We start from the raw sequence: 12,194 nt of genomic DNA, 5'->3' as shown, positions 1-12,194 counted from the left end.
CCCCACAGAGGCAAAGCTTTTGGGCTACCAAAGGCAGCGTGTTCAACAATTCCTTGACATCCCCCATCTGAACAAAGTTATTTTTTTAGTCTAGAATCTTTACTTTTGAATGAGCCCTCTCTACACCTGTCAATATTAAACCACACCATTCAGTGATCACTGGATGACTGATGCTGCCGGAGATTGCAGGCTTGCATTCATTGGGATCAGTACATCATGTGGATGCCCAGACAAAATGAAAAATGGGCAAAAGCCGCTTGGATCCTGATAGAATCCTCAGAAAGAAGACATGTATGGGGAAAAACCAGACATCTGGTAAACCTATCTCTAAGGACATAGAGATTCTAGTTAGTACAGAGGAAAGTGACCAAAATGGTGAGAGATCTTTGTCAGAAGACACATGAGAAGAATCTGGAGGTCCTTTATATTCACAGAGGAGAAAGGGGATGAGATACCTCCCTTTAGCTTCATATCATATCTTTTTAGCTCTAGAGTCAAAAACAACACTGGGAAATAATTTTTCACAAAAAGGGTAATGGATGCCTTGTATGCCCCAAAAGAGATGGTGAAAGCAAATAAGTACTGGAATTCTTAAAGGAATGGGATGTACACAATGGAATCGTAAAAAGCAAGAGGACGTAAACCAAGCCTAGAGTTCAGCAATGTAATTACTTGTGTACTTCTAAACATGGGGGAAGTAACTTACATTGTATGGCAGGTACAACCCCAACAATTTTGATGGGCCAAGTTGGTCCGTCTGCTATAATTTATACTGTTACTGTGTTACTAAATGGTGTGCCATGACACAAGCATAATCATCTACTCTGACTTCGCCACTTAAATTTTCCTCCCCTCCCTTGTGTAGTGTAAACTTTCCTTTCAGGCTGGCTCACTCCCTCTGATGGCCTCCTCCTGCTTCCTCTGTCAGCTTCCTTCGGGAAGTGAAACTGCACAGGGCCCAGTAATCTTGGGAGACCTGGTTTTCTCCCTGCATTTCAGAAAGGAGCTGGCAGAAGAGGAGGAGGTGTTGTTGGCTCATTTAACTAGCTGGCAGGAGGCCATGACAGAGAGCGGGGGATGGGGGAAGAGTAAGGCATCAGTGGCTGTAACCTGGTACAGGATTCCTTGTACAGTCAGCCAGATTTTCACTGCATATTTGAAGTTCCTCCCTGGTATACTGGTTGGGAACATCTGACTCAGAGCACTGCAATTGTGAATCAAAAAAGAGAGACATGGAAGAAGTGAGCTTTTTAGGTTTGGAAAAAATGTATGAGGCGGCAAAAAGGAGGGGTTAATGGAGTACACTGAAGAAAAGGGCATTTTACCAGTGGACTGGTCCTTGCTCTGTTTCCTTTCAGTATTTTTGTAAGTGATATTGCAAAAGGAATCTCAGGAAAGATTTGCCTTTTCGTTCATACTAAAATTAAAAATCTACAACAGGGTAGACCCATAGGAGGAAAAATCTAGGAAATAGTGGAACAGTTTGACAAATAAAGAATGCCGGGTCATTTATTTGGGCTGCAGAGGCTTCAAGGGAGTGGCATAATATAAGGGGGTGAAATTGTTCTGCGCACAAAAGAAGAGCTGGACTTGAGGCTGATTGTGCCTGATGTTAAGGCAGTCAAACAAATAGACAAATTGATAGCAAAAACCAGAAGACGTATGAGGAGAGACTGGAAGCCCTGAATATATATACCGGCCTAGAGGAAAGAAGGGACAGGGGAGATATGATTCAGACGTTCAAATACACCCCTCCCTCCGTATTCACGGGGGTTAGGGGCAGAGCCGGCCCGCGAATATAGAAAATTTACAAATAACTTTCAGGCTGACTCTGACCCACCCCTGCCTCCCTTCTGTGTCCCGAACCTTACCTGGTGGTCTAGCGGTGATGCAGGGCAGGAGTTATTTTCCTACACTTCTGCCCTGTGCAGAGCCGTCATTGAAAATGGCTGCCGCGAGTTCCCGTTATAGTCTCGTGAGACCACGGGAACTCACAGCAGCCATTTTCAATGACGGCTCTGTATGGGGCAGGAGTGTAGGAAGATCGCTCCTGCCCTGCGTTACCGCTAAACCACCAGGCAAGATCGATTCACTAAAGGGGGTCCCAGCACCAAAAAACACGAATAGTTGAAACCGCAGGTGCTGAAACCGCGAATAAAGAGGTATTGCTGTAGAACATAATCTATTCCAGAGAAAGGAAAATGGTAAAACCAGAGGGCATAATATGAGGTTGAGGGGTGGTAGATTCAAGAGTAATATTAGGAAATTCTTCTTTATGGAGAGGGTGGTTGATGCATGGAATGTACTCCCGAGGGAGGTGGTGGAGAAGAAAACGGTGACAGAGTTCAAACAAGAGGATCTCAAATCAGAAAATAATGGGTATACATTGTACTCTGTCCTATCACACCCTCTGGAAGACATTCCAGGTGTCCATCACCCTTTGGGTGAAGAAGAACTTCCTAGCATTGGTTCTGAATCCGTCCCCTCTTAATTTTTCCGAATGCCCTCTCGTTCTTGTATTTATTGAAAGTTTGAAGAATCTGTCCCTCTCCACTTTCTCTATGCCCTTCATGATCTTGTAAGTCTCTATCATGTCTCCTCTAAACCTCCGCTTTTTCAGGGAAAAGAGCCCCAGTTTCTCTAATCTTTCAGCATATGAAAGGTTTTCCATACCTTTTATCAAACGTGTTGCTCTTTTCTGAACCCTCTCAAGTATCGCCATATCCTTCTTAAGGTATGGCGACCAATATTGGACGCAGTACTCCAGATGCGGGCGCACCATCGCCCGATACAACGGCAGGATAACTTCTTTTGTTCTGGTTGTAATACCTTTCTTGATAGTACCTAGCATTCTATTCGCCGCCTTAGAGGCCGCTGCGCACTGTGCCGATGGCTTCATTGTCTTGTCCACTATTACCCCCCAAGTCCTTTTCTTGGGTACTTTCACCACCCATTACCAGCCCTCCCATCGTATAGCTGTACTTCGGGTTTCTGCTTCCTATATGCAAGACTACATTTTTCTACAAGACTTTACATTTCTCTACATTAAACTACATTGAACATTCAGTTGAGGACGGGCTGGGGAGGGTTTCGATGGCTGGGATGATTAAGATGGGCTGGAATGAGCTTTGATGGAGACTCCAGTAGATGGAACCTAAGCACACTACAGGGCAGGGCTCTGGGTTTCTTGCCAAGAAATATCTAAGAAAAAGGACCATGTAAACCAGCGGTCTCAAACTCGCGGCCCATGGGCCGCATGCGGCCCTACAGGTGCTATTTTGTGGCCCACAGTCTGGATGCGATGATCAACTGCTCCCTTGCTGCAGTAGATTGTTCCGGTCAAAGCTGCGGCTGGCGGCGGCTCCTCGTGCCATCCACACCAGCATTTCTCTCCCCCCAATCCCTTCCTTGTGGAGCAGCAGCGTGTCTGGCTGGCTTCCTTGCTCAGTAGATTGTTCCGTTCAAAGCTGCGGGTGGCGGCTCCTCGCGCTATCCACTCCTGCATCGGAAGCCTCTCTGATATCACAACATCAGAGAGGCTTCTGACGCAGGCGCGGATCTCGCGAGGAGCCGCCACCCGCAGCATTGAACGGAACGATCGACTGAGCAAGGGAGCCGACCAGACACGCTGCTGCTCCACAAGGAAGGGAACGGAAGGGGAGAGGAAAGAGAAATGCTTCTGCTGAATAGGAAAGGGAGACCCTAGGGAAATGCTGCTGCTGCTGCTGCTGCACAGGGAAAGGGAGAGGGAGGGAAGGGGGAAGAGAAATGCCTCTGCTGCTGCACAGGAAAGGGGGAAGGGAAATGCTGCTGCTGCACAGGGAAAGGGAGGGGGAGGGAAAGGGGAAGAGAAATGCTTCCGCTGCACAGGAAAGGGGGAAGGGAAATGCTGCTTCTGTTGTTGTTGCACCCAATTGGGAAAAGAGAGGGAAGGAAGGAGAAGGAAGACAAGGGAAAGGAGAGGAACAAGAGATGCAAAGTTCATGGGAGAGAGGGAGGGAAAGAAAGGAGATACCAGACCATGGAGGGGGAGGGGGAGATGCCAGGGCATGGGGAGAGGGAAGGAGACAGATGCCAGACCAGGGGAAAGGAAGGAAGGAGAGAGGGAGAGAAAGGAAGGAAAGAGATGTCAGACCATGGAAATAGGATGGAAGAAGAGAGAACTAGGAAGGAAAGGTAAGACATGGAAATGTAGATTTTGAAAAGAAAGCAGAAAAATTGAATATTAAGTTAATGCCAAAGATGGATACAAGGCAGAAAGTGAAGATGGAGAGAAAAACAGTCAAAGGACAAGAAGGCCCTGGAAACATAGTTAAAAGCCCAGAAAAATAAAGTCACCAGCCAACAAAGGTAGGGAAAATGATTTTATTTTCAATATAGTGATTGAAATGTGTCAGTTTTGAGAAAGAAAAGATATTAAACTTTAAATGCGAGGGCTGCAGAAAAAAATAGAGCACTTGGAGGGCCACAGAAAAAAATAGTTAATGTCTTATTAAAGAAATGACAATTTTGCATAAGGTAAAACTCTTTATAGTTTATATATCTTTCCTTTAACAGACATTAACTATATTTTCTGCGACCCTCCAAGTACCTACAAATCCAAAATGTGGCCCCACAAAGGGTTTGAGTTTGAGACCACTGATGTAAACTAAATTAATTTATGGATCATGTATGGTTGGGCAGACTGGATGGACCACTTGGGTCTTTATCTGCCGTCATTTACTATGTTACTATGTATGTTGCAGAAGGATACTTGGTGCATTAGGAGAGGAAGAGCCAACAGGAAAAAAGAAGTACCTCTGTATAAGACTTGACCCCAGAGTACTGTGCACAAATTTGGAGATGGCACTTCCCCCCCCAAAAAAATAAACTGCATGACATCGGTCCAGAGTGGCTACTAAAATAATGGAATGATGGCCTTTGTTTTAAAGCATATGGGGACAGACTTAAAGATCTAAACACATACACTCTGGAGGAGAAGCATGAAAGGGGAGATATAACAGATATTTACATATCTCGAAGGTACAAATGCACAAGAGCTGGGTCATTTTTCCTGGAAAGGAGGCCCTGGAACAAGGAGGCATAAGATGAGGGTGAAAAGGGGCAGACTTGGGAGTAATGTAAGGAAATATTAGGTTTTGGAAAGGATTGTGGGCATATGCAACAGCCTCCAAAGGAAGTGAAGAATTCAGGAAGGCCTGGGACAAGCACTGAGGATCACCGAGGGAGTTGTAGGAGGTTGTAGGGCTGAGCAGTGAGTGTGGCTGGGCAGACGCCATTTGGTCTCTCTTTGCCATCAATTTCTCTGTGTTGTAGTGACATTGGAAAAACGGCAGCTCTTGACATATTTACTTATAGGAACATTTGCTGTGGTAACTTTAATCTTACAGCTGCCACTGGGACTCAAAGAAGAAGCAGAAATAAATACATTAAGCGCATGTACTGTGTACAAAATGTTAATTGTATGTGTTACCACTGACCACTAGTGAAGCCAGGGAGGGCCTTAGGAGGCCTGAGCCTCACCCCAAACAAATTGATGTGCTTTCTGCTGGTTTGGCTAGTATGTGTGTGGGGTCTCCAAGTCCCAACAGCAGAAGCTTTACTCCAGCCGATGTTTTATTTCCTTCAGTTGCCACGCTGCTTGCCCTGCCCTTCCACCCCCTCCCCCCATGTTTGATTTTACTGAAATGGAACATGCTTGATGGAGGCTCGCCCCCATGTACATGTGTGAATACTGAGCATGCATTAGGTGGTGGGCCTCCCTCATACTTGCTCAATTGCACTAAAACAAAGCATGCATGTGAAACAAGCATCAGCTGAATGAGGGCTTCCACTGGCGGGGACTGGGGGACCCCTGTCAGCCCAGGTATATGGGGTTGCAGCAGGGAGACGGGCAAAATTTTATGCCTCATGTCAATACAAGGCTCCCTCCCCAAAACTGAGTGCTGACAACGCATCTGCCACTGACTTAAAATTATGATGGGATTTATAAGCTTTGTAAATAAGCACAGCCCCCTTTCTTACTTTTCTCTGTGCCAAGGGGAGTGCATAAGTGGAGCTGAAGTTGGATAAAACCTGCATTACTCTGGAGCAGGGATTTTCAACCCAGTCCTTGGGACACACCCAGCCAGTCAGGGTTTTGGGTTACCCATAATAAATATGCATGAGAGAGATTCCTATATGATGGGAGGCAGCTCAGCAAATGTATTCATTGTGATTTCCCGAAAACCAGATTGGCCTAGTGTGTCCTGAGGACTGGATTGAGAACCCTTGCTCTGGAGGTTGACAATTCCTTCCTTTTCGTTCCCTCCCCTTTCTTAGATGTTTCTCTTTATACAGTTTTTTTTTGGTTTTCTAATTGCGCATTTCTTTAAACAATCAGGTTATTTCAGATTAAGATGGAACGGGAACAATTTCAGAGTGAAATAAGGGACCTGCAGGAACAGCTGTCGGAAATGCACGATGAGTTGGATGACGCAAAACGTTCTAAATCCAGCGACAGGGAAAGAGAGACTTTGATAGAGGTCAGCAATAACATTTATGCAACATTTCTCTTCCACCAAGAAGCAAAATTATGCACTACTGTGTCAGCATCGTTAAATTCCAATTATGGAAACCAGCATAGGGTATTAAGACTTACTCATGTCTTAGAAATTCACTTTGAAAGGAAGAGCGAATTAGATTTTGGTGGTTACTAAATTCTTTATTTTATGTTTACTCTTTATGTGAATGATGCAACCTGTATAACCCGCTTGGCATTTCAAGTGTGAACATTAGTATTTTCAGTCAATACCTTGTGAAGTTTTAGTATTAATGACCATTACACGGAAAATCACAGTTAACAAAAAGTTTAAAAATGGGTAAACAAATTGTTGCTTTATCTATGGATTCTATATATGGTACTCAAAATTGTGCACCCAAATTTGTGTGTGCATTTTTATTAACGCCAGTAATTTGGTGCAAACAATCAATTGATGGCGTTAAATTGGCAATAGTTTGGATTTACAAGAGCAATCTTGCTAAGCATTATTCTAAAAAGATGCACACATAAATCTTTTAGTGCGCAACTGAAAAAAGGTCATGATCATGGGAGGGGCATGGATGGGTCAGAGGCGTTCACTAAAGATGTACGCAGTATTAAAGAATTCGGGGAATTGATGTCTAATTTGCATGCAGATATTTAGACCAGGTTTCAGTTGGAGTAAATCTTTGCACCAAAAGTTGGGCACGATTCCCAGTGCTTTGTGCTGTTCTGCAAACAGCGCCCGACTTAGAGTACCATGTATAGAATAGCGCTCAAATTTTTTTTTTTTTTAATTTTTTTTTTTGCGCATCCAAATTTTTATGCCATTTACTGAATCTAGTTTTATGTGTGTGTGTGGGGGGGAGGGGGTAATCAATACTAATAGACTTGCATGCTGAAGTGGAGGAAGAGGCCTAATGGTTACATAACATAAAAATCAACTTCTCTAGACTGCATAACTTTGCAGATCTATGCGATTTACAAAAGATTCCATCAACTTACAACCGAGTGATCATCACATAATTTAATTACCCCCAAATCTATAATAAAAAAGATAGATTTCTAGAATCTAGAATAAGTAAGTTTTCAAACACATTCTAAATTTCAGATATTACATTATATCAGTGTCTTCTATCCCGCCAATACTTTTCAGTTCTAGGCGGTTTACAACAAGAGTTGGCCTGGGCATTTCCAGGGAGAATACATGGTTAATAGATGTAGTATTCAATGGGATCTGTGGAGGGTCGATCAGGTTTAGTTAGATCATTTGATAAATTTCTTGAATAGAAAATTTTTAAGTTCTTTCCTGAATGTTTTGTAGTTGGACGTCATAGTCAGCAGATTGGAGAGGTGGCGGTTTAGTTTCGCTGCTCTGGTGGCTAATAGTCCGTCGTATATTTTTTTTGCTTTGTATACCTTTGATTGGGAGGTGGATAAAGTGTGGATGAGTTCTTCTTGGTCAGGATGTGTTTATCCTGATTAGGCAGTTGCTCAGATAGCATAGTCTGTTCCATTTAGGGCTTTGAATAGGGTGCAGTAGAATTTGTATTGTATGCATGCTTGTACTGGGAGTCAGTGTGAATCTCGGAAAGCGGTGGTAATGTGGTCTTATTTTTTTCAGCGAGTAAATCAGTCTAAGAGCTGTATTTTGGACTGTTCGTAATTGTTTTAGCATGTTGGTTGAGCATGACAGGTATAGAATGTTACAGTAGTCCAGGAGTCCTAGGATTAGCGCTTGTACCAAGAGTTTGAATTGTTCGTTGTTGAAGTATTTTCGGATTTACCTTAGGTTGCGCATGGTTGCAAATGACTTCTGGATTGTTTTGCTGATTTGAAGTTGCATGGTGCAGCCTTTGTCTATCATTATTCCTAACAGTTTTAGGTTGGGTTGCATGGGGTATGTGATGGAGTCTATTTCTAGGTTTGTTATGGTTGGGGTTTTGTTTTTTTTCTAGAAGTAAGAAATTGGTTTTGTCTTGATTCAGCTTTAATTTATGGTCTCTCATCCATTTTGACACTATTTCTAGTGTGTAGTTTGTTCGTTGTTTGAATTCTTTGTCCCAACTGGCAGCCTGATATGAAAGCATGCGTTCATGAAATCTTTTGAACTTACAACCCTTCACTGTTGGATAAACAAGAAAAGCATGAGCTTTATGTGAATGTTTTTGAGTAGCAAAGGAGAACAAATTAATCAAATTAGATGGAGATTATCCCGACAACACTTTATAATCGACACAACCCAACTTTAAAAATAATACGTGCCTCAACCGGCAACCAATGCAGTTACAACTGCTGCCTCAGCACCCTTAGGTTTGGAGTTCGATTCCAGCCTGCTCTCTGTGACTCTGGGCAAGTCACTTAACCATTCAATGCCCCAGGTACAGCAGTTAGATTGTGAACCTGCTAGGACACATAGGAAAAATACTTAAGATTACTTGATTACTATTCAATATATTGTAAACCGATTTGGGTGAATCTCTTCATGAAAATGCGGATAATAAAATAAATAAACTTGCCTTTGGTGCCTCTCCTGCCTGCCCCCTGCCAGTGAGAGAAGAGGCTGGGAGCAATTTGTGCACAAATGTATTTTATAAAGTACACTAGTGTTTAAGCCCGTTACATTAACGGGTGCTAGAGTAGATGTCTGTCTGTCTGGGGTTTTTTTTTCTTTGTTCCATCCTATATTCTTAGTATGTCCTTAGTGCCCCCAGTGCCGCCTTCCATGTCCTTAGTGTCCCATTCTGTGTCCTTAGTGCCCTCAGTGTCTCCTATGTCCTTAGTGCCCTCAGTGTCACCTATATCCTTAGTGCCCTCAGTGCCCCTTCCTATGTCCTTAGTGCCCCCAGTACCTCTGTGCTGTCCTTAGTGCCCCCAATGCCTCCTTCCCGTGTCCTTAGTGCCCCCCGGGCCTCTGTCCTGTATCCTTAGTGCCCTCAGTGCCCCTTCCTATGTCCTAAGTGCCCCCATTGCCTCCTTCCTGTGTCCTTAGTACCCCTTCCTATGTCCTTAGTGCCCCCAGTGCCTCTTTCCATTGCCCCCCTCAATGCCTTTTAGACTTTTTTCCACCCACACCCTCTTCCCAAAGCCAGCCTGCCTGCCTCCCATCCCCCTGTGCAGTAGAACCTTTCATTTCTATCCCCCCACCCTCCCATTCTCCTGTATAGTAGAATTTGGCATTTGCAGCATGTTTCTATCTACCCCCCCATGCCACTACCGCTCAGCATGTCACAGCATCACACTTATCTGCACCGCAAGGTTGGACTCCTTTAAATATGCACTCATACCAGATCTGAGAAGCAAGTAGACTACTGACTTTTAACTTACTAAGTTACTGGGGCATTATTTGGTACACCCTTTAATATGTGCAAGATAAATGTGCGCTGACAAATCCGCGCAGGACACATGCACACAATTGATGGTGCGCGCACTTGTCGGGTGTGCTTTTGTCCTGCGCGTACTTGACATGCGTGCATTTGTCCTGCGTACTTTTGATGGGTCACCCATTGTTCAGATAGAAGTAAAATGACTCACAGAAACGAGATGACAAATCTCAATTCCTTCTGGGTTTTTTCCCCCCTAAATATCCTAGTTCACACCACGTCAGTGATGTCCCCGTAGCACAATGTTAACTCTCTTCATTCAGAAGCCAAAGTTTCAGCTCTGCACAAATAGAAGTCCTGGATTTGCTTAAAGTTTATTCTAGCAGCCAGATTTGCATGAAGGCAGTTGCAGGATACAAAAAGTAGCATCTTTGCATAGCCGTTGGATTCACTTTATTGAATTCATTCCATGTCAAAATATTGCAGGTGTAACACCTTGGCTGTGGCACACAATGAATTAAATATTTTATATATGTATTTGAAACATTTGTAATACCACATTTCATAAAAAAAAATCATATAGCAAATGTAATTGTGAAATTTTATTTTTATATACAGTATTTCAGTATTTCTCCCTATCTGTCCCAGTGGGCTCATAATCTGACTAACGTACCTGGGGCAATGAAGAATTACGTGACTTGCCCAGGGTCACAAGGAGCAGCGCTGAACCTGCATCCTCAGGGTGCTGAGGCTGCAACCCTAACCACTAGGCCACTCCTCCACTCCTATGACAAACAATGTAGGAAACACCTCAGCTTCCAAGGCCTCAGATGGTGGGGGAAGAGCAGGCAGGGAGAATCAGGCCAGTGGTGCAAAGAAAGCACTGAAATAGCTATTGCAACTAGATCAAGCATGTTCTCAGAGGACTGTAATAGAGGATACTTGAGCACACATGCCCTGCATATATCTTTTATGTCCTCCCACATTAATCTGCTAAATTAAAGGAGCGGTGTTAGTCTGAAGGAATACCTGTTCATCCCTGGTGAACACATACATCCTCCTTTCCTGCCCCCCTCCCCCCCCCCCCGGGGTAATGGTTAACTTGTGTTTCAGTGGCTAACCAGACATTTTCAGTGGGAGATAACCAATTAGTGCTGAAACGCTATCTGGCAATCCCGGGGGCAAATCTGATATAGGCCACGATTTCCATTGCTAACCAGTCAAGGTTAGTGCATAGATAGGATCGCACAAATAGTGTATAAATTATACACTAGCCCAGGGCTGCCCAATTCCGGTCCTTGAGATCTACTGGCAGGCCAGGTTTTCAGGATATCCACAATGAACATGCATGAGAGAGATTTGCATACCAAGAAGGAAGTGCACGCAAATCTCTCTCATGCATATTCATTGTACATATCCTGAAAACCTGGCCAACCAGTAGATCTTGAGGACCGAAATTGGGCATCCCTGCACTGGCCGATGTCCAGGTAGCCCTGAGTTTCTGCTAACTGGTTATCATTAGCTGCCTTAAAAAAAAAAAAAAAAAAGCAACAACAACAAAACAGATATTCAATGACAGTCACCGGAAATGGCCTGGCATTGAATATCTGGGGGTCAGTGCGCTTCTGGCTGAATATCAGGCCCTATAGCTTCTAGACTCCTCTAGTCGTGCCCTCCTGGGCCAGCAAGCAGAAGCATACGACTTGAATCTCCTAAGATGGTCCCAGGAGAATACCAAGCCAGAATCACACCCTGTGTGACACGCCACCCCTAGCACCCTATCCTGCCCCCCCGCTATGTATGACTACTGTAGGGTAGACAATGGACCGGCATTGATCTCTGTGGGACAGCCGAGGATGGTGGTCCTCATTTAAGGAAGTTTTATACGTCATTTTAAAATATGGCCTCTCTTTAGGAGCTCATGCAAATGAAACAGGATCTGCAAGATATGATGGCGGCAAAGGAGGAGCAGGAAGAAGTCTTAAAAAAGAGAGAGCGAGAACTGACGGCTCTGAAAGGTGTTCTAAAAGAAGAAGTGTCCACCCACGATCAGGAAATTGATCGACTCAAAGAGCAGCATGATAAAGAACTGAAGAAGCTGCGAGAGATTGTTGAAGAAGCAACAAATGTAAGTTAATGTTGATTGTGGCCAGAGGAAAACTCTAAGAGATCCTTTTATTAAGGCGCGCTAACCAATTTAGCACGCACTAAATCGGTTAACATGCTTTAGTAAAAAGACCCCTAACCTGCAGCCTGTCATTGAATTTTTTTGTGTGACACACAAGACCATGGGAAGTATGCAAGGAAAACGTCATTAACCAGAGTTTTGACAATTTTAAAGAACTGCATTT

At 43.9% G+C, this 12,194-nt stretch overlaps 1 protein-coding gene across 4 annotated transcripts in view; it reads left to right on the top strand.

The window, feature by feature from the left end:
* CGNL1 (cingulin like 1) overlaps nt 1–12,194 on the top strand; it is a 289,781-nt gene that overhangs the window by 112,754 nt on the left and 164,833 nt on the right. For all 4 annotated transcript variants that reach the window (XM_033919889.1, XM_033919891.1, XM_033919892.1 and 1 more), the window contains 2 exons: nt 6,383–6,524; nt 11,759–11,971. In XM_033919889.1, the coding sequence (XP_033775780.1) occupies nt 6,383–6,524; nt 11,759–11,971 (355 nt within the window). The remainder of the gene's footprint in view (nt 1–6,382; nt 6,525–11,758; nt 11,972–12,194) is intronic.

The sequence above is a fragment of the Geotrypetes seraphini genome, chromosome 14, assembly GCF_902459505.1.
Source record: "Geotrypetes seraphini chromosome 14, aGeoSer1.1, whole genome shotgun sequence".
Classification (NCBI taxonomy): Eukaryota; Metazoa; Chordata; class Amphibia; order Gymnophiona; family Dermophiidae; genus Geotrypetes; species Geotrypetes seraphini.
The sequence above is the reverse complement of the archived record's forward strand: the minus strand, read 5'-3'. Positions and strand labels throughout refer to the sequence as shown.